The sequence below is a fragment of the Xenopus tropicalis genome, chromosome 8 (genome assembly GCF_000004195.4).
Source record: "Xenopus tropicalis strain Nigerian chromosome 8, UCB_Xtro_10.0, whole genome shotgun sequence".
Taxonomy (NCBI): Eukaryota; Metazoa; Chordata; class Amphibia; order Anura; family Pipidae; genus Xenopus; species Xenopus tropicalis.
Genome location: NC_030684.2, coordinates 35,856,449 through 35,877,960, shown reverse-complemented (window position 1 = coordinate 35,877,960; position 21,512 = coordinate 35,856,449). Strand labels below are relative to the sequence as shown.

Below are 21,512 nucleotides of genomic sequence, written 5' to 3'. Positions count from 1 at the left end.
TGTTGGGGGCCTGAGGAAGGGGCCCGATGTTGTGGGCCTGAGGAAAGGGCCGATGTTATGGGCCTGAGGAAAGGGCCGATGTCGTGGGCCTGAGAAAAGGGCCGATGTTGTGGGCCGGAGGAAAGGGCCGATGTTGGGGGCCGGAGGAAAGGGCCGATGTTGTGGGCCTGAGGAAAGGGCCGATGTTGTGGGCCTGAGGAAAGGGCCGATGTCGTGGCCCTGAGGAAGGGGCCTGATGTGGGCCGGAAGAAAGGGCCGATGTTGTGGGCCTGAGAAAAAGGCCGATGTTGTGGGCCGGAGGAAAGGGCCGATGTTGTGGGTCTGAGGAAAGGCCCGATGTTGTGGGCCTGAGGAAAGGGCCGATGTTGTGGGCCTGAGGAAAGGGCCGATGTCGTGGCCCTGAGGAAGGGGCCTGATGTGGGCCGGAAGAAAGGGCCGATGTCGTGGGCCTGAGAAAAGGGCCGATGTTGTGGGCCGGAGGAAAGGGCCGATGTTGGGGGCCGGAGGAAAGGGCCGATGTCGTGGGCCTGAGAAAAGGGCCGATGTTGTGGGCCGGAGGAAAGGGCCGATGTTGGGGGCCGGAGGAAAGGGCCGATGTTGTGGGCCTGAGGAAAGGGCCGATGTTGTGGGCCTGAGGAAAGGGCCGATGTCGTGGCCCTGAGGAAGGGGCCTGATGTGGGCCGGAAGAAAGGGCCGATGTTGTGGGCCGGAGGAAAGGGCCGATGTTGTGGGCCTGAGGAAAGGCCCGATGTTGTGGGCCTGAGGAAAGGGCTGATGTTGTGGCCCTGAGGAAGGGGCCTGATGTGGGCCGGAAGAAAGGGCCGATGTTGTGGGCCTGAGAAAAGGGCCGATGTTGTGGGCCTGAGCAAAGGGCCGATGTTGTTGGCCTGAGCAAAGGGCCGATGTTGTTGGCCTGAGGAAGGGGCCTGATGTGGGCCGGAAGAAAGGGCCGATGTTGTGGGCCGGAGGAAAGGGCCGATGTTGTGGGCCTGAGGAAAGGCCCGATGTTGTGGGCCTGAGGAAAGGGCTGATGTTGTGGCCCTGAGGAAGGGGCCTGATGTGGGCCGGAAGAAAGGGCCGATGTTGTGGGCCTGAGAAAAGGGCCGATGTTGTGGGCCTGAGCAAAGGGCCGATGTTGTTGGCCTGAGGAAGGGGCCTGATGTGGGCCGGAAGAAAGGGCCGATGTTGTGGGCCTGAGGAAAGGGCCGATGTTGTGGGCCGGAGGAAAGGGCCGATGTTGGGGGCCGGAGGAAGGGGCCTGATGTTGTGGGCCTGAGGAAAGGGCGATGTTGTGGGCCTGAGGAAAGGGTCGATGTTGTGGGCCTGAGGAAAGGGCCGATGTTGTGGGCCTGAGGAAAGGGTCGATGTTGGGGGCCGGAGGAAAGGGCTTATGCTGTGGGCCTGAGGAAAGGGTCGATGTTGTGGGCCTGAGGAAAGGGCCGATGTTGTGGGCCTGAGGAAAGGGTCGATGTTGGGGGCCGGAGGAAAGGGCTGATGTTGTGGGCAGATGTTTATGCTTACCAGCTGGAGTTCACGTATGAGAATTCCTGGAGAACCATTGGATCATCTGGTGGAACTTCGCTCTTGGGGTCCTCCAAGAATGGCAGTGGCCCTGTATATGTTGCCTTCAAATCCTCTGGTGAAAACTGTAGGATAGAGAAAGAATTAAATACATTTATCTGTTTCTTGTATAATAACATCTGTTTATATGGGATCTTACATTATTTAGCAGCTGCATTTCCTGAATGTAAATATAAAGGAAAAACTGAATTTGGCTTACAGAATATTGCAGCTTGGGAAAACATTAGCTGCCCCCTATAAAAGCTGTAGGATAGACTCCCACGGAGTATGCCTTGTTCTAACTACTGAATGGCAGTAATGTAGTAATTAAAGCCTTAGGGTAAGGGACAGAGAGTAAAGGCTCTGGGAGTTTGGGATCTGTAGGAGCGGGAGCTGCAGTCTTGTACTTACTCCTTCCGGCTTAAAAGGCGAAGGCACCTTCAGGCTCTCCAGTTCTGCCCACTTGATGGATCTGAAGAAGGGGTGGCTCCTAATGTCTCCTGTTGTGCCGAGACGCTTCTCCGGATCCTTCTCTAGCAGCTAAAGGCCCAGACAACAGTTGCATATTAGGGAAATCAGACAACATACATGGCAGTACATCACAAAGGCCCACAAAAGGGTTAATTCTCTCCTATGTACTATACTGATATTGCTTTAAAAACAATTCAAGTTCTATTAAAGCTTATTTTATTTTTAAAAATAAGCATTTGGGCTGTTTAACCCATTATGTGTTGGCTAACCCAAAATCAATGGAGACATAAGTCATGTTTGCTCTTTTGCATTTGGTCAGGTAATAAAGCTACAGCCTTACAGTTACCTTGCTGTGGGGCCATTAATATCCAAGACAGCAAATAAACATTCACTCCAGTTCCCACTCTGAATGCCCCATATCAAGAATATTTTGGCTTTCCTATAAACATCGCTGTATCTGTGCTTATACCCACCTCGTTCAGGAGTCTCCTGGCGTCTCTGCTAAGCCCTTTTTCATAGCGGGGCTTGGTACTGGTCACTAAATATGCCAGATAGTTCATGCCAGATAGATCATCGAATGGTAATTGACCAGTAGCCATCAGGCACAGGATGATCCCGAATGCCCACCAGTCAACTCCTGCATCGTATGGATCCCTCATAAACAGCTAGAAAAGCAAGAGCAAATCATTTACTAAATTGGAACATGTTCCTACTTCATCTTACAATTAACCATTTCCATGCCATCTTTAGATTCATGGCTGTGAACAGCAGTCTTGATGTTATCCGTATTGCGCATTTTAGTTACAGTTAATAAGTAATACAAATGAACTGACTCCCAGCAGTATTCATAGTGCACTTTTCAAATCCCACCTGCTCCTGCTCAATTCTAAACCTGTTTCAGAAGAAACTGTCTGTGAGATTGATTTTTACCCTTATGTTCCAGTTCTCCCAGGAATAAATACACTTTAGATGTAACGGCAAGAGTCACCCATCCCCTATACTAAGCTAAGGTGGAAAGGTTTAGTGCTGTTCCCTTAGGCAATGCTAGTGACTGTGGGTTGTTACTTTGGGCTAAAGCTAGAGAATGTGCCCCCCTTAGGTGAGGATAGGGGGAATTAAATAAAGGCACACAGGGTGGATTTCAGGGTGGGTTCTTCAGTCGGTGCAATAGCACCTGAAATCAGGCCCTGACACCTGCCATTGAGTTGCATGGGATATGCCATAAAGCAGCCTAGTGCACATTTTTTAGGCGGAAGTGCTAGTGCTTAGGCATATCCCAGTTAGTGTTATGACCGTAAGGAGGTAAGAAATTGACTAATTGGAGGCTATTGGCCACTGCACTTTAGCAATTTAGTGGCTACACGCAGTTTTGAATATAATTAGTAGAACTATACAGTTATGAATATAATATCTATAAAATGTATACCATATACCCATATACACTGCAAGGCAAATGTCAATAAAACCATTTATTGCTCATATTGGCCTCCTACATACACCCCTGAGGCTGTAAGTTGCTTTGGTGGCTCTCAGGGGTAGGTCAGGGCACATCTCACTATTCCCATTAATAACTGTGTAAGAACTGAATTTCTCACCTCTGGAGCCCGGTATTTAAAGTTTCCAACGACGGCCTTCAGCTTCATTCCCTTGGAAACATCCTCTGCTACCAGTCCAAAGTCCACGATCTTGATGTGGCCATCTTTGCTTATTAAAATGTTATCAGGCTTTAAATCCCTGGAAGAGAATAGTTACTAATATTGTTATCTAATATAGGGTAGGAAAGTAAAGGGTGAGAGGGAAGGGAGTACAGGAAGAGGAAAGGCAACACAAAATGAGGAGTAAGAGAATATTATATACAGGGCTCTCTTGATCCAACACAAAAATGTGTATTTGTGTGTCTGTTTTTATGGTATCACCAACAACCCCTTCACTACTATGATGCTTTTCAGATTCATTGCACAATATTTATTTACTGTATATACTTTATCTCTCCTCTATCTGTCTCTATATTTCCTATAAACTCCCCTTTTCCTAAGTGCACTCCCTCCACTCCATGCATTATTACTCCCCAATAAGGAATATTCACATTATCCAAGATCTTGCACCCCACATTTTAGTCTTTCCTTCATTATGGTTTAGCATCTCTCTGGATATAAGTGACTTATTTAAGCGGATGTTCTGATGCATTTGTTCATGTTAGCTCACCATTATTGCATAAGATAATGTACCAGAGCAGTTTGCATCCAATGTGCATTATGTTTTGTTTTATGCAGCTGTAGCGGGATGTGAATAAAGGGGCACAAGACTTACATATCACTATATTATACAGTGCAGGGGGAAGCAGACACACAGCGGGATTTACTTACTCTGGGGTCAGAGCAGAGATAGAGCAATATTACTTACCGATGTACAATCCCTCTGCTGTGAAGGAACTGGAGGCCTACTACCAGTTCTGCTGAAAAAAAGCTGTAAAAAATATGAACATATGTATTAACCATCATATTTACCTTTACTACAACGGTTCATTTATTAAAGACCCCCCCAAGGTGATACACATACCCAGATGACTGTGCAGTTTGGTCAAAATGAGCCCAATTACCTGATGAAATCTGGGTACATGTGGCCAACTTTAAACTCTAGACAGAATTGTAACAGACACTATCTGACGACAAGTTCCTTTCTAAACTGACAGCATTACTTTTTTATTTTATAAAAATGTTTTTACCAGTCCAAAAGCTTTAGCAGAAGTTAACTTAAGTCCCTGTTTGTGGTACAAAAACCATTTGTATTCCCTCTATTACAAATAGACACCTGTCTGGATTTAGTAAAGTTGAAGGGGCCCAAACACTAACTGGATGGGGTTGTGTATCTCTGCTATTGAATAACACACATCCAGGGTCTTATTTATCAGACAAATTCTGCCCAGTTTATTTAACCCATAGCAGCCAACCTCTGAACTGGCAAAATGCCCATAATTGTTAAATAAGCTCCACAGTCCTTTGCAGACTGCACTGAATCATGCTCTCCATATTGACTCCTATATTAGTATTTAATTAATACAGTGGTGGAGGCAGTTTAATCTGGATTTGCATGCTATTCTGCTGGACTCAAAGTAGATATTTTGGAACTAGCCATTAGGGTGAACTTAATGCACCTTTCAGCCTTGTGCAACTGTAACCTGACTGATATCGGTCTCTGAACCATCTCCCTCTATTGCAGTTTGTATGTTACTTACATTACCGTCTCCATCCCGAGTTTCTCCTTACTGTGTATCAGATCCCAAAGGCTGGTCTTGCTCTCACACTCCATCACCAGATAGGCATGCAGCTGGTTACATAGATAAATGAAAAGAGCATAAAAATGAGTAATGTTGAGTCCTGTAAGATCATTATTCTATTCAGTCTCATTGTTAGATGAACAACAGCACCATAGGTATAGAAGTAGCAGCACCCCATTACTGCATAAAAATGCACAGGGATTTGCTGGGCTGGGACACACGTACAAGTGTGATTGGCTATAGTAGCAGAATAAGGTATGTCCCACTAAACAAAGTTAAACAAAGGCATAGTAACATTGGCACTATATTGTACCTGTGATTGAAAGGCTGCAAGCCCCTTGCAGAGAAAGGGACACTCTCCGGTGATTTTGAGTGTTTGAGCTTCTGCCTTTATCCGCTTTTGGTCATAAGGGTTGTCTTTCTTCTTAATGATCTTCAAAGCAACATGCTTCGTTGTCTTGGTTAATGATGCCAACATTACCTGAGAAAGGCAGAAGGAAGAGAGAAGTGATTAGAAGGTCCAGTTGGAAACACTGGGATCCCAGGAAATGGTTTGGGGAGCACTTGAAGAATGGGTTATCCCTGAAAAGTTCATTGGAATGGAAAGCAATAAGTGACTGTCAGTAGTAATGCGAGTAGCAATTGAAATACCATGAATCAGACACAGGAGCCCATTGCTGTCAGACACAAGGAAGCATCGTACACCTGCTATTGGTGCAAGTAGGGGGGCCGAATAGAGGCTACCCATATTCCACACCCAACCTACCCTGCGTGAATACAGAGCTGCTCTGGAGACCAAAACCTGTGCCTACAGTGTAGGCCTGCGCCACTTTTTTGCACTTAGTAAATGAGCCCCATGAAATCAAACAAGGCTTTACTGTACATATAGGAAGCTAACACAAAACAAGGGGTTACAGTAGCTGGGATCTTGTCTTTGCAAAAAAAACAGGCCAAAATGAAATAGCAACCCTGGGAAGCTGATCACTTACCTTGCCGAAAGATCCAGCCCCAAGTTCCATGTGGAAACTGTAGTTCGAAATGACACAAGGATTGGGTCTTTCAGCTTCAACACGTTGCTTCTTCAGATCCCGTTCTTCCTCTGGGAAAGAGAAATTTGATTAATATACCATATTGCTGGGATACACTGGATATCTGAACTTTCCGGCCTTTACCTAGAATTAATATTACCCAGCTTTATACTGAATTTCCAAGAATTTGCAATGAGTTTAGATACCTTAGATGCAGGAAAATGATTTAATTACATATTGCAAAGTTATCTGGACAAATCCTAAATTTACAGATTTTGATTGATTGCCATGGGTTACTGCCCAGGTGTAAATTTGCCCAGTGTTAATAAATAAGTGTCATTTAAAAAGAAAGTTTATCTGTTTGTTGGTCTATGTGTAATTTATGTGTTTGGACACAGTAAGACCAAATGCAACAAAACATATTAAGTACCATCCTCCCTCATCCATGTGGACAACAAAAAGGATTTTTGGGATAAAAAAAAAACATTGGCACCCAGAGTCACGTGTTATTTTGTGTTATTATGTTACTTGTGATATGTTATCCATATTATGTTCCACCCACCTTGTGAAATCTGAGGAATAAAATACCAATTAATCCTACAATGGGATATTTAATGGACAAATGTTACAGTTATTTTATGTTCAGCCTGCTTCTCCTTACCTTCTGCTGGTTCCCCATCATTGCTGCAGCTTCTCTCTCTTTTCTTGCTTTTGTCTTCCTCTATCACAGACTGGCTCTTTATTTGGCCGATATCTTCCTCTGTTCCGATGTTCTGCCCAATTCTTAATCTTTTAGAGCTAGATTCTGTCTCACTGCTCTCTTCATCAACTTCTCTTTTCCTCTTCTCCAGGTTGATATGAGGACTTCTGGCAAATTCCTCCTTTTCACTTACAGAAGTGCTCTCTTCTTTCTCCTGCTGAGATCCTTTATCCATAGATGGTAAAATGATCTCAAAAAAACTCAAAAATTCAAAAAAATCTTGCTTCTCTCTAGGGAGACGCTTGGCAGCACTTCAGTCTCTGAAGCTACTCTGTCTAGAGTGACACATTTCCAACTGCCAAAACCCAACTGTCACTGTACATGACAATATGCTATACTAACTTGGTGCAATATCCACTTGACCCCATTTAAATGGACATTATCACATACGTCTTTCATCTGAAACATTTTAGTGGGGCTTTTCTTATAAGAACAATTAATAATGCACAATATTTAATAACCATTTTCCTTCAAAACATTAACTAGAAGAAGATGCCCCTTGGTGCCTATTGTCAGCTGCATGGGGTCAATAAGTAAAGACTAAATCTGGCTGCATTTGAGCCAAGGTAAGATGTGCTTGTCAGATCATTCCATGTGATAATCTGCTGAATATTAAAGCAATATGGCCACGCAATTGGATGGCAGACCATACTGATCCAGAAAACTAAGCAGAAAAGTTAACCTATGGATTTGCACATCAATCAAACTGTGAAAAAAATCCCTGTATGTTTGGCAACTTGCTTAACTGGACTGGGTAATTTCCAATGGCTATTTCACCAACGCTGCACATAAAGGGTAACCCTAACATGCAGTCATGCTGGTAGATCCACTGGAGACCAAATGCGATTTCCCTAAGACACCATTTAGTGTGAGACTACAAGCCCTACACTAATTGGCACATCAACTTTATACCTTTTTAAAGTAAAGTGTTTAATTAGACAACAAGACACTGAAAATAATTTTAATTATTACTATTACAATAAATAAAGTACCATTCCAAATGTTCCTGTCAGTGTTATGTACTTGTCTGTTAGTTTAAAGTTGCCAAAGGAGTACATACAGTATCTGTAAAATGCCGGAATTAAAGCCTCCTAATACTGCTCAGCATTATGCTTTGTGTCTTTGAATGACTATAATTTATTATGCTGTGTAAAACGAAATTTGCCGAAAAAGCAGTGTATAAAGCTGTGTAAAATAAATGGCAAATTTTGCTACCAAACAGCAGATTTGATGCAGTTATTTTACGGAAGTGTGGCAAATTTTTCTGGTGCTTTTTACATGGAATAATAAATGGACCCCTAAGCAGCGGATTTATGATTGCTTGACCCTAAAGAGTCATTGTATCTGACCCCTGTTTATTTCTTAAACAACTGTATTCTACACTGATCTGTTATTGCTTTGTAAAAGAATGAAAATTGAATAGCTGCCTCCCCAAAAAGCCTTTCCACTGGCAATATGGGGAATCTCCGGTGGGAAGACATATTTATGAAGTTTCCCTTTATTACCAGTTGAAATGCTTTTTCGGGAGATTATTATGCATCCAACAGTATCATAGCTTGTGCTGTTAAGTGTAATTCTGAACACATTTTGTGTTTTTGTTTTGAATGGATACCATGTATCACTCAAAGATCAGATGACATTTCCAAATGGGTCATTTATCGATCTTTGGGCAAAGTGCAAATGCAAAAATAATCAGACACTAAGGTAGACAATAGAATGGTGTGCAAAATGTTGAACTTCAGGACTGGATGTAGGAGTAGGGGGTAGTAGGGGTAGTATGGGGAGGCATTTACCTAGGATGCAAAAAAAGTAGTGTGCTTGACACAAACCTCATGTAACTACATACCCCTAGATCAGCTATAATTCCACATCCCTGACTGGCTGAGGGAGCAGAGATGTTACAAGTGGGTGGGGGGGGGGCATTTCTGCTTGTCAACTTTCCTTGTCAACTAGCTCCCCCCACTCATCACCTTACTTTGTGGAGGGTAAGGGGTGCTCATGGGCTGCGGCTTTCCTAGGGCTTCCCCCTTTTGTATATTATAAAAGATATTGTAAATGTTCTGTTATGCACAAAAAAGCACAGACTGTATGCTGCTGGAAGTGTACCTAGTATCAGACCCACTATCTTTGATGCAGATCCTGTACGAATATATATAATTTAAATGAAGCAGATTTTATTCTAAGGGGCTGATGTATCAAAAATTCGAGATACTAGAAAAAACGTGGCGAAAAATGCAAATACTTGAATATTTAAATACTCTCAAAAACCATGAATAGTTGGTATTTATTAAGGGTGAAGACATACAGGGCGACTAGTAGCAGCTACTGTACTTGTTGTGGCTACTAAAAAAGACAATGCTGATTATTTACTGATAATTGTCCCTACTTGTGTTTTAGCAGAGGCAATTCTCAGTATTGTCTATGGGAGGGTATTTTCTAGAATTTAGTAGCCTTGAAAAAGTAGCTGCTACTAGTAGCCCAGTGTGTCTTACCCCTAAAGGAAAAAATCCACAAGAAAAAAACTCAGTAAGTAAAAGCTGGCGAGGCTCAACAGAAGTCAATTGGAATTGTCTTGACAACTTTATTTCATTTTCAATTTATTTATTTTATTTATTAAGACATTCTAGTTCTTTAGCCTCATTAAAAAATGAATGGTACAATGAGGTTCTCACCACCGTACAACTTTTTTTTTTCTGAGACGAAATGCATATAGGAATATTCTGTCGCAGTTTTTAAAATAAGCCAGCATTCAAGGAGAAATAAATATGAATATGAAGATGAATATGCCCATAAGTTAATGCTCAAAAAGTCATTATATATTAAAGAAAGAACATGAAAATGAAAAGGTTTTGTAAGTAGGTTTTTTTTGCGACAAAACACAGCCAGGACTATTCAGAGTCTGACTTCTTTTTTTTTTTAATACAGTACAGGTATGGGATCCTCTATACGGAAAGCCGTTATCCAGAAAGTTCTAAACAGAAAGGCCATCTCTATTATAATCAAATAATTCAAATTTTTAAATATGAGTTTCTCTGTAATAATAAAACAGTACCTTGTACTTGATCCCCACTAAGATATAATTACCCCTTATTGGGGGCAGAACAGCCCTATTGGGTTTATTTAATGGTTAAATGATTCCCTTTTCTCTGTAATAATAAAACAGTACCTGTACTTGATCCCCACTAAGATATAATTACCCCTTATTGGGGGCAGAACAGCCCTATTGGGTTTATTTAATGGTTAAATGATTCCCTTTTCTCTGTAATAATAAAACAGTACCTGTACTTGATCCCAACTAAGATATAATTACCCCTTATTGGGGGCAGAACAGTCCTATTGGGTTTATTTCATGGTTAAATGATTCCCTTTTCTCTGTAATAATAAAACAGTACCTGTACTTGATCCCAACTAAGATATAATTACCCCTTATTGGGGGCAGAACAGCCCTATTGGGTTTATTTCATGGTTAAATGATTCCCTTTTCTCTGTAATAATAAAACAGTACCTGTACTTGATCCCAACTAGGATATAATTAATCTTTATTGGAGGAAAAACATTAGGTTTATTTAATGTTTAAATGATTTTTTAGCAGATGGAAAATATGGTGATCCAAAAGGAAAGATACGCTATCCGGAAAACCCCAGGTCCATTTCCCAGTTCCCTTTTCTCTGTAATAATAAAACAGTACCTTGTACTTGATCCCATCTAGGATATAATGAATCCCATTAGGTTTATTTAATGTTTAAATGGCGAGCCAACAGGAAATATCCGCTATCTGGAAAACCCCAAGTCCCGAGCATTCTGTATAACAGGTCCCATCTCAAACCTGTCCTTGAGATAGTTGTCACTATTTTTTTTACATAATAACATTTTTTGCTTAATCTGCCTGAGGTGTGTGTGTATATATATAATCCACAGTGGTCACAGACACATAACAAATCCAAGTTAAGAAATTCTCCTCTTGAAATATGCCATATATTGGTTTATTGGTTTTATTTCCTTGGGGTAACAATCATGTATTTTTGCTAAATTAGCAATCATGTTGTGTTTGAGGAAGCCCTATTTAAATGTTATCTATATGCCACCTCATTCTAGTTTTGATCTTCCTGTTTGCCAGTAGTCCACAAGGGCAGGTTATTAAGCATATGATGTTATTGAATAAAAAGTAATTTCTTGTTGTTTTTCCTGTACCCTGCGTTTGTGGAATCCCCCTGGCCTTGGCAAGTTGGATATTTATAGCATTATATCTAGACTGGAGAAATTAGGTTTAAGGGGGAATATGAACACTACACTTAATCATAACTCAGTCTAAAAGTACTGGAGGAATAAAATAGGATTTCTTCTTATCCATACTTCCCCATGGAGAAGAGATGCAATGCCAAAGGATTTCATGCTTTAATACTTATGAATTCAAAAGAATAAATACGTTTAAATTTTAGGATATACTGTAGGTAAAATATGGTTATATGCATTTTATTACATATACTTAATGATACACTATTGTCTAATCCAGCTTATCAGTTGGCAAAACATACAGTATAAGTCATGAGAATGATTCAGAATGGATAAGGTTGGATATATACAGTGGCTTGCAAAAGTATTCGGCCCCCTTGAACTTTTCCACATTTTGTCACATTACAGCCACAAACATGAATCAATTTTATTGGAATTCCACGTGAAAGACCAATACAAAATGGTGTACACGTGAGAAGTGGAACGAAAATCATACATGATTCCAAACATTTTTTACAAATAAATAACTGCAAAGTGGGGTGTGCGTAATTATTCAGCCCCCTTTGGTCTGAGTGCAGTCAGTTGCCCATAGACATTGCCTGATGAGTGCTAATGACTAAATAGAGTGCACCTGTGTGTAATCTAATGTCAGTACAAATACAGCTGCTCTGTGATGGCCTCAGAGGTTGTCTAAGAGAATATTGGGAGCAACAACACCATGAAGTCCAAAGAACACACCAGACAGGTCAGGGATACAGTTATTGAGAAATTTAAAGCAGGCTTAGGCTACAAAAAGATTTCCAAAGCCTTGAACATCCCACGGAGCACTGTTCCACCGATCATTCAGAAATGGAAGGAGTATGGCACAACTGTAAACCTACCAAGACAAGGCCGTCCACCTAAACTCACAGGCCGAACAAGGAGAGCGCTGATCAGAAATGCAGCCAAGAGGCCCATGGTGACTCTGGGGGAGCTGCAGAGATCTACAGCTCAGGTGGGGGAATCTGTCCATAGGACAACTATTAGTCGTGCACTGCACAAAGTTGGCCTTTATGGAAGAGTGGCAAGAAGAAAGAAGAAAGCCATTGTTAACAGAAAACCATAAGAAGTCCCGTTTGCAGTTTGCCCCAAGCCATGTGGGGGACACAGCAAACATGTGGAAGAAGGTGCTCTGGTCAGATGAGACCAAAATGGAACTTTTTGGCCAAAATGCAAAACGCTATGTGTGGCGGAAAACTAACACTGCACATCACTCTGAACACACCATCCCTACTGTCAAATATGGGGGTGGCAGCATCATGCTCTGGGGGTGCTTCTCTTCAGCAGGGACAGGGAAGCTGGTCAGAGTTGATGGGAAGATGGATGGAGCCAAATACAGGGCAATCTTGGAAGAAAACCTCTTGGAGTCTGCAAAAGACTTGAGACTGGGGCGGAGGTCCAGCAGGACAACGACCCTAAACATAAAGCCAGGGCAACAATGGAATGGTTTAAAACAAAACATATCCATGTGTTAGAATGGCCCAGTCAAAGTCCAGATCTAAATCCAATGGAGAATCTGTGGCAAGATCTGAAAACTGCTGCTCACAAACGCTGTCCATCTAATCTGACTGAGCTGGAGCTGTTTTGCAAAGAAGAATGGGCAAGGATTTCAGTCTGTAGATGTGCAAAGCTGGTAGAGACATACCCTAAAAGCCTGGCAGCTGGAATTGCAGCAAAAGGTGGTTCTACAAAGTATTGACTCTGGGGGCTGAGTAATTATGCACACCCCACTTTGCAGTTATTTATTTGTAAAAAATGTTTGGAATCATGTATGATTTTTGTTCCACTTCTCACGTGTACACCACTTTGTATTGGTCTTTCACGTGGAATTCCAATAAAATTGATTCATGTTTGTGGCTGTAATGTGACAAAATGGGGAAAAGTTCAAGGGGGCCGAATACTTTTGCAAGCCACTGTATATATTCAATGTATCATGTGCTGAGAATGGCCAGCGCTGGATTTCTGATGAAGGTGCCCATAGGCCGTCCCAATTCACTGCCCCCCCCCAACCAGGATCCTGCGCTCCCCTAAATTTATGCCGCCCTAGGCCTGGGCCTTTGTGGCCTCACCACAGATCTGAGCCTGAGAATGGCAGAAGGCAGACTTCGGAGTCTGATAAAGACACAACACTATTGAATTTTTCTATATAAGAAACTTGGCTACTTTTATTTGTTTGTTTACATAATATGTATTAGTCTGAGGTTCATTCTCCAATCTCTCAATGACTTTTATAAATCTTGCCATTCTGCATATATTATAGATACATGCAGTAATATATTCCCTTTTCCAACTGACTACCAAAATACATAAGGTTTATCTTCAACTGTATTGTGCAAAAAATGAATTTTTTTTTTTAAAATCCTTGTGATGGACTGATATGAAATACATGTTTAATGAACAGACATAGGATATATAAACATGAATTTATCTGAGTTCAATTATATTGCAAAGAATGAATTAGGACAAAAATAACGTGACAATACTTTTTGTAGTTAAGCTAATATTCACATGCTATAAAAGTGCTCAGTCGCTGAAGAGAAGGCCAGATGAAGGAGATTGAGGCATTTATGAATGCAGTGCCCTGTGCAAAGTACAATTTTTCAGACACAAAAAGCAAATGCAGTGTTTATTTCCAGAATTCCAGTATAAATGTGGCTATGTGGGGAGCTGCACCCACTGCAATAGCACAGTTGTGGCTTTCAGCATACTGTGTCACTTCCATTTTATGGCATTAAAATGGCATTAGAATGTGATTCTTTTGGAGTACATCCGCTGTGCCCAGTGATGCAAGCCTCTGGGGAAATCACCACCACATTCAGGGTGGAGGTAGATCCGGTGTTGCCCAGTGTCAATAGGCTCAGGTATGCACAATTCTGCAGAAGAGGAGTGATATGCTGTTGCCTGGCACAACTACACTGCTTTTATGAATGACCCTTTCAGTTTGAGCTGCCCAACTCCTTGGTGGAATATATAAATTGAAATATAATATATATGAAATCATTCCTGTGCTCCTAAAAATTGTTCCTACTGTACTAGTACTTGCTGAATTAGCCCTTTATTAGGAAAATGATCAAGGCACTCTTTTATCTGGAAGCGTCTCATGTTGATGTATTCCAGCATAGCTGATATTCCTTCTTCCAATCATGTGGGAATTGTTTTTGCTATAGAATTGCTCATACTAGTGTCCAGTATTTGCTTCCTCCATATCCATCTAGTACTTCATGAGCAAGATTAAACAATTTTATTTTAATCTTTGTGCTTTCATGGGCTTTGGCAACAATAAACTGCTATGCTCAATAACATTTTGTGACTATGAGCAGTGGTGTGACTGGGGAATTACGGCCCTGATGTAAGTTTTGCAACCCACTATTCTGTTTAAAATTGCTGCAGACACAAAATAATCTGTTCAATCATTCTACCCCCCGTGTCACCAGTATTTGCCCCATATTTCCCTAGGGCCTTTATCCCACTTATATAATTATATATTTTAATGGGGAAAAGGAATTTGTTGTACCCACGGACCCCAGCTACACCCCCTATACTGTTATTGAAACAGTAAGCATGTCACTTTGGGCCCGATTCACTAAAGTGCGCTAAAACGTGCGCTATTTATAGCGTGCGGTAAAAATTTTATCGCGTCTTAATTTTCGCAACTTTTTGCACGATTCACTATAAGCATACTTGCGCTATTTTACTCGCGGTATTTCATGCGATATTTTTGACGCGATAAATAGCGTGCGCTGTATTTTTCGCATGCACGCTATTTATCGCATGCGCTAATTGTCGCAACATTACGTACGCGACAATCGGCAGCATAAAACTGGCAACATTTTGCCCTGGGAGAGCACAGAGTGCTAGAGAGGTGCTGTATAAATGTTTATTTGCAAAAAAAACCCCAAAAAAACAATAAAAATATAAGTAAGAAAAAAAAGAAGTGCTAGAGTTATCACACTCGGCAGAAAATACGCTACGTAATATTTAACGCAAGTTGTTGCCCGCGACTATTATTTTTTGAAGCCTCTGTCAATTTTTGGATGTGCTGGGAATTTTCGCGAATTTTATGCGTTTTGCCATTGGCGGGTTGTTTTGCGAAACGCATGAAAAAATTTGCTGCGGAAAAATTCGCCGCACGTCCAAAAATTCACTGCTAATCCATGCCTGGCGAAACATTTCATCACTTGTAGCGGCATATAAATAGTCGCGCAAATGAACGCACGCCATGTTAGCCATACAAGCCAATACTTTCGTAAAATTACTGTATTAAAAATGACCATTTCCCTGCAAACTGGCGACTGCGTCACTCTAGGGGAAACACAGACTTGAATAAATAGCACTGCAAAGTCCATATTTTATTGGCAAAAGCTCATTTACTGTACTTTTCTATAATTATTATACCTAGTAATGTATTTTGTGCGACTAAAGATTTACTGCTATTGTACTGTATATTTTGGCGACAACATATTCACCGCTATTATACTGTTTATTTTGGTGACAACATATTCACCGCTATTATACTGTATATTTTGGCGACAACATATTCACCGCTATTATACTGTTTATTTTGGTGACAACATATTCACCGCTATAGTACTGTATATTTTGGCGACTAAATTTTTACCACTATTTACTGTACTTTTTAATTTTTCGCCTGCCTGTAGGAAGTGTTAATTATCGCATAGACCAATGCGATATTTAGCACGCCTAAGTTATAGTGAATCATGCGATCGTATACTTTCTAGCGCGGAAATTAACGCATGCGTTAAAACTAGCGCGAAAAATACCGCATGTGAAAATGGCGACTTAACGCACGCGATAATACTATGGTGAATCGCGCGCTAATTATCGCGACTTATTTAACGCAAAAAAGCATGCGATAATTTTTATCACACTTTAGTGAATCAGGCCCTTTGTATTTGTTCGAAACTACCATCAGATTTTATTTGAAACTTGATTTCACTACAAAAGCCTCATGGCTGGGTTGATGAATTATCCTAACACAAACTCACTTGGTAATTTAAAATAAAGCAAGTTTTGCTCTCAGTTAAGGGAGATTTCCCTGACGTGTCCTTTTATCTTTATGTGCGTAAGTAAACTGTTTTTTTTTTTAAAGCACCATCAGCAATAAAAAATGAAAAGCACGGATTCCAAGATAAGCACATTCTGCATTAACATTTGAAAAGGAATAAAAGAATAAAAGAATATAAACTCAGCCACACATGCCCCAGCCCACCTATAACCCCTGCTAATGCCCCATAATAAGTAGTTTTAGGATATAGTAATGTCAGGGTATTTTGACTACCAATGTTCTCAGCAGTCCATGCCATAGGTATATAGATGACAAATTATTATTATGGTGAAAAACAGACCAATTGAGTAATTTCCTTCTTTTTGATGACAATGCCTTCCATTCCACACTTTTCGGATTCATTTTCTTATTATGTATTTAAAGAGCAAAGGTAAATAGGTGAATATAGCAGCATTCAGGAACTGATAACAACGTGACATTTCAGGAATACGGAATTTACTGTGTAAGTTTAATTTACTTTTATTCTGGCAGAATAAAGGTGTATAGTTTAATCAAACAGCGTCAAATAAAAAAACAATAACAGCGTGACCAGGAAAGCAGTTTTTACCCTGTCGGTAGGTTTATCCCTTAGTATTGATTCCTATGGACGTCTACAGAGTCGTATCATTTAGTTGCGGTGACTGTGTAAACAAGAACAACTGAATCAATTTTATAGTCATAAGCAAAACGACACACATTCAGGGAAGTAATCACCATTACAGCCCTTTGGGCATATAATTCAAGAGAGGATTTAGAAAGGAAGTGTAGGGCACTGGTATTAAATCTTTACACCACTTAACAATAGATCCAACAGGGCTCGGTAGTAAATATCTCAATTAAACCAAGTAGTAAACTGTGGTGTTCATACAAAGCATTAGGGCTCTGGCACACGGGGAGATTAGTCGCCCGCGACAAATCTCCCTGTTCACGGGCGACTAATCTCCCCGAGTTGCCATCAGTTGCCTTCACACTGGCGACAATGTAAGTCGCCGGTGGGATGGCACACGCGGCGGCATGATTTCGGCAAATTGCCGAAAATGCCTCACGAGGCAACTTTGGCGATTTGCCGAAATCGCCTCCGCAGCGTGTGCCATCCCACCGGCGACTTACATTGTCGCTGGTGGGATGGCAATTCGGGGAGATTAGTCACCCGCGAACAGGGAGATTTGTCGCGGGCGACTAATCTCCCCGTGTGCCAGAGCCCTTATACTGCTCAGTTATGTAGCCAGTACACAATTGGAACACAAGTTGTCATGTTTTTTACCCACAATGCAGCAGTATTTCCCTGTATTTCCAGTGTACTTGCAGCTGTACCACTTTTCTTGCACAGTTTACCAACGTACATGATAATTTGCATCCACATTTGTAAAATTCATACTTTTTTTATTGCAGCAATGTGCATGCAACTGTTTCAGTTCTCATGATGCACATGAAATGCCCTTAACGTATGATTCATTATGTGCATTGTGTGCACTGACACAAGTACCTTTATGAATAAAGTGTGCATACAGTCAGTAAAAGAACTCTTGAATGTGAATAAAATAACATTTACAATAACAAAACAAGTCACAAAGGTTGCACCAGGTTAAGGAACCCAGACCAACAACCAATCAGGTGACAAATAAATGGCACATGCTGATTAGTTGCTACTAGTAACAAGACCTAATCTAAACATTCTGACTTATTACACTATCTGAGATTGGTAACTTCTGTTACACAGCTTGTGTGTATATATACAGTTAGTCTATAAATATAATTATAATAACTTAGTGAATACCAATACATGTTAAATCTCGTTAGAAGGTCACCCCTTTACTTTTAATTCTCTCTCTCTATTTGTCTTGCAGAAATGTTAAAATGAGAAGGTATAATTAAACGTCCCTCTTGTAATGTAATAAAAGGTGCAAAGTTTCCCAGGTTTAGAAACCCAAAGCAACCAATCAAATAGATAGCACGAGTGGACAGATGTTTAGAAAGGAAACCCCAGATTGGTTGCTAGGGTGGGCAAGGACATATTTTCTATAAAGGGCTTGTACCTAGGGAAGCCACTTCGGGGGAAGGCACTCAGGTGCCTTTTTTCTGAAAAAACTTATAGAGGAGCAGTTCAATGTAAAAATTAAACTGGGTGGATAGACTGCACAAAATAAAAAATGTTTTCAATATAGTTAGTTAGGCAAAAATGAAGTCTATTAAAGCTGGAGTGAACCAATGTCTAACATAATAGCCAGAACACTTCTTCCTCCTTTCAGGGTTGGACTGGGCCGCCAGGACACCGGGAAAAATCCCGGTGGGCCAGACCCAACTCTTGCCAGCACTCCCCTGCCTGACTGTTCCTCCCCTGACACGTTAAATTTACACGCTCGGGGGAGGACGTCAGGTGGGGGGCCCTGTGAGGAAGGTTAGGGGGGCCCCTGTGAGGGGGGTCAGCAGGGCCCTTGGCGCAGGAGCCCCAGTGGGCCCTTCACCAGTCCGACCCTGCCTCCTTTACAGCTCTCTAAGCTGTTAGCAGTCAGTAGCAAATCAGTGACTTTGGGGGGGGGGGTCATATGGGACATAACTGTTCAGTTAATTAGCTTTTCAATCTAAACTGCGTTTTTACAAACTAACTGAACAGTTATGTCCCACGTGGCCCCACCAAAAGTTACTGACAAACTAAGAAGTTAGAGAGATGAAAGCAAGAAGTAGAGTTCTGGCTATTATGTTAGACATCTGCTCACTCCAGCCTTTATAGATTACATTTTTGCCTAACTATATTGCATATATTTTTTATTTTGTGCAGGCTATCCATTTTACCCAGTTTACACTGATCTTACTCTTTCTCATCCAATAGGGCATTCATGCACCAATCAGATTGTGGTGAGGGGAGGCATGCCTGGGGGGCGCAGAAGCAGATGGAAATATGGCACTGGACCCGTACTTATTCTTATAATCCTAAAGTAAGTACAATTCTGCTGGCAAATTTTAGGGGGCTGTTATATATAAAGTCACATGCATATCAATACACATTATATTGAAGGGGGTGGTTTTAAGAACACATTTATTTAGAGAAGCTTACCCTAATCTAGTTTAGCAATGACCCTGTGCCCCACCTCTCACAACTCTGGTCATGCCCATTCCCACACCTTGTGTCTCAACCCTTTCTCCTTGTAGATTGTAAGCTCTTTTGGGCAGGGCCCTCTTCACCTCTTGTATCGGTTATTGGTTGCTTTATATGTTACTCTGTATGTCCAATGTATGAAACCCACTTATTGTACAGCGCTGCGGAATATGTTGGCGCTTTATAAATAAATGTTAATAATAATAATAATAAGAAAATAAACGCCCATTGTGAATTTGCCTCCCTGGAGTACCATTATACTGAGCTTATGTGCAACTATGTGTGATACTATCAAACCTGACTGAATGGAAGGGTGAGTCTGTTGTCCCATTACACAGGTGTGTCTGTAAGTAACCAACAAAGTGCAAAGTTCGACAGGATTTCCTCTGTGTGTGAAGGTGTGTGTAAAGCCTATATATTCCTGGCCAGCAGTGTGCACATAGCAGCATATTTACTGGTAGAAAAGCTGGTGCAGGATATTACTTTGTTTGTCTGCAAAAGATTTTCTCTATCCCAAGTTCTGAAGCTGTATCATAAATCAAACTAGTCACTGTGCTTAACTTCTAAATTAAGGTTGAGATATTTCAAAATATCACAGGAAGCATAGAATTATTAGCCTCTGGATATAACTTGAATGTTATGTTTACATAAAGAAAGAAATATATCATTGTAAGATACTTAACGGGAAAATATACCTCCCCCCATTTTGATATTAGCTGGTTTGTGTAAAAAAAAGTGCATAAATACTATCTGGACTTCTAGAAATAAATATACAAGTTCTATAGTTTATACAGATGTTTCCCCTTTTTGGCTACATTGGCTATAGAGCATGTTGTACACTAACACAACAGATGGGCCTTCACTGTGTGGAAGGATCAAGGGAGGAGGGGTAGTGCACCTACAACTCACTTATGCTGTGTTTAGAAATAATAAAGAAAGAATGCCAGAAGGTTCTTGTGGCACTCAAACAGAACTGAATTTGTCCAAGAAAATGATCCCCAGGGTTAGCAATACTCACAATACTGAAGTAAAGCAAATGGATTGGCAGGTTCAAAGGAGCGCAAGCGTAATAATAATGCACCAATGTGGAGAGTAGTGGTTAAGCAATTCTTTATCCTTAGGGTTTCTGCCTTATTGGAATGGATCCCAAACAGTACACATGGATCAGGGAGAAGGCTATACCTGATACCTTTTGTCACTACTGCGGTTCCTTCTCTCAGGCCAGTAAAGGAGACTACCCCCAGCTATCTCTCCTAGTGGGAGCCAGAAAGATGTTCTTGCTAACGAAAGTTAACTATCTGACTTAGTCAGAAAGCTTAGTTAGTCTTGCACTTAGTAATCCTCATTAACAGGGTCCCTGCTCCCTGACTTCACCAAACGTAATGGTCCCTATAGGGCAAGATGCTTTACTGGGGCCTTGTGATCCCATACTCAGAGGAACATCCACCTGGTTCAACATATGCAGGCCAAAGAGGAAAATCCACCTCCTGCTAAACACAGTGTACAGGAAGTGGTCAGACCTATGGGCCAATAAAGTACTAAATGTAAATAGGAAAAATAGATACATGGGCTTCTGCCCAGTAACAATGGAAATAAGGAAGGTAGGGTTTAAAGCTACCCCTCCCCCCACATCCTTTAATGCAGTAGCTTACATATATGGCACCTGGCCCTGCCACAAAAAAATCTTAGGAGGGGCCCGGCGTGCATAGAAACCCATACCTGCCCCAGCCTACTTCCTACCCACCTGCTCATTCTTGTCTTACCTGAGAGCCAGCAGAGATTTCTACAACCATAGAGGGAGCAGACTGCCTAAAGAAGAAGTAGGCCCCCCTGTGCCTGAGGGGTCTGCTTCTTCTACGCCACTGCTGTAATGACAACAAAGGTTTTCATTCATCCAGGTCATGGTCAGGCCCAGATTTGTGGCGAGGCCACAAAGGCCCGGGCCTAGGGCGGCAGACTTCTCGGTGCAGGGCGGGGCGCGA

General features: G+C 41.5%; 1 protein-coding gene and 1 long non-coding RNA gene across 2 annotated transcripts in view; one reads left to right on the top strand and one right to left on the bottom strand.

Annotated features, from left to right (window-relative positions):
* Positions 1–19,523, top strand: part of LOC116406686 — a 48,978-nt gene extending 29,455 nt beyond the window's left edge. The window contains exon 3 of the long non-coding RNA XR_004219751.1: positions 19,264–19,523. This is a non-coding gene — a long non-coding RNA (uncharacterized LOC116406686). The remainder of the gene's footprint in view (positions 1–19,263) is intronic.
* Positions 1,418–9,416, bottom strand: LOC105946896 (protein kinase C theta type-like). Its single transcript, XM_031891323.1, has 8 exons — positions 6,298–9,416; positions 5,622–5,789; positions 5,267–5,358; positions 4,435–4,497; positions 3,627–3,765; positions 2,505–2,696; positions 1,972–2,100; positions 1,418–1,646 (listed from the first exon to the last, which is right to left on the bottom strand). Exons 1-8 carry the CDS (start codon positions 6,325–6,327, stop codon positions 1,518–1,520), a joined length of 942 nt encoding a protein of 313 aa, XP_031747183.1. The 5' UTR covers positions 6,328–9,416; the 3' UTR covers positions 1,418–1,517.
* Positions 19,524–21,512: the final 1,989 nt, after the last annotated feature.

What these genes read in the sequence shown, in the direction of transcription:
- LOC105946896 (XM_031891323.1), bottom strand. Translation starts at nt 6,327, where the DNA reads ATGGAACTTGGGGCTGGATCTTTCGGCAAG. An exon ending in GGGCTGGATCTTTCGGCAAG is followed by an intron (nt 5,790 to 6,297) that starts GTAAGTGATCAG and finishes TGCCTTTCTCAG; the next exon opens with GTAATGTTGGCATCATTAAC. An exon ending in TTAAATACCGGGCTCCAGAG is followed by an intron (nt 2,697 to 3,626) that starts GTGAGAAATTCA and finishes TTGCTTTTCTAG; the next exon opens with CTGTTTATGAGGGATCCATA.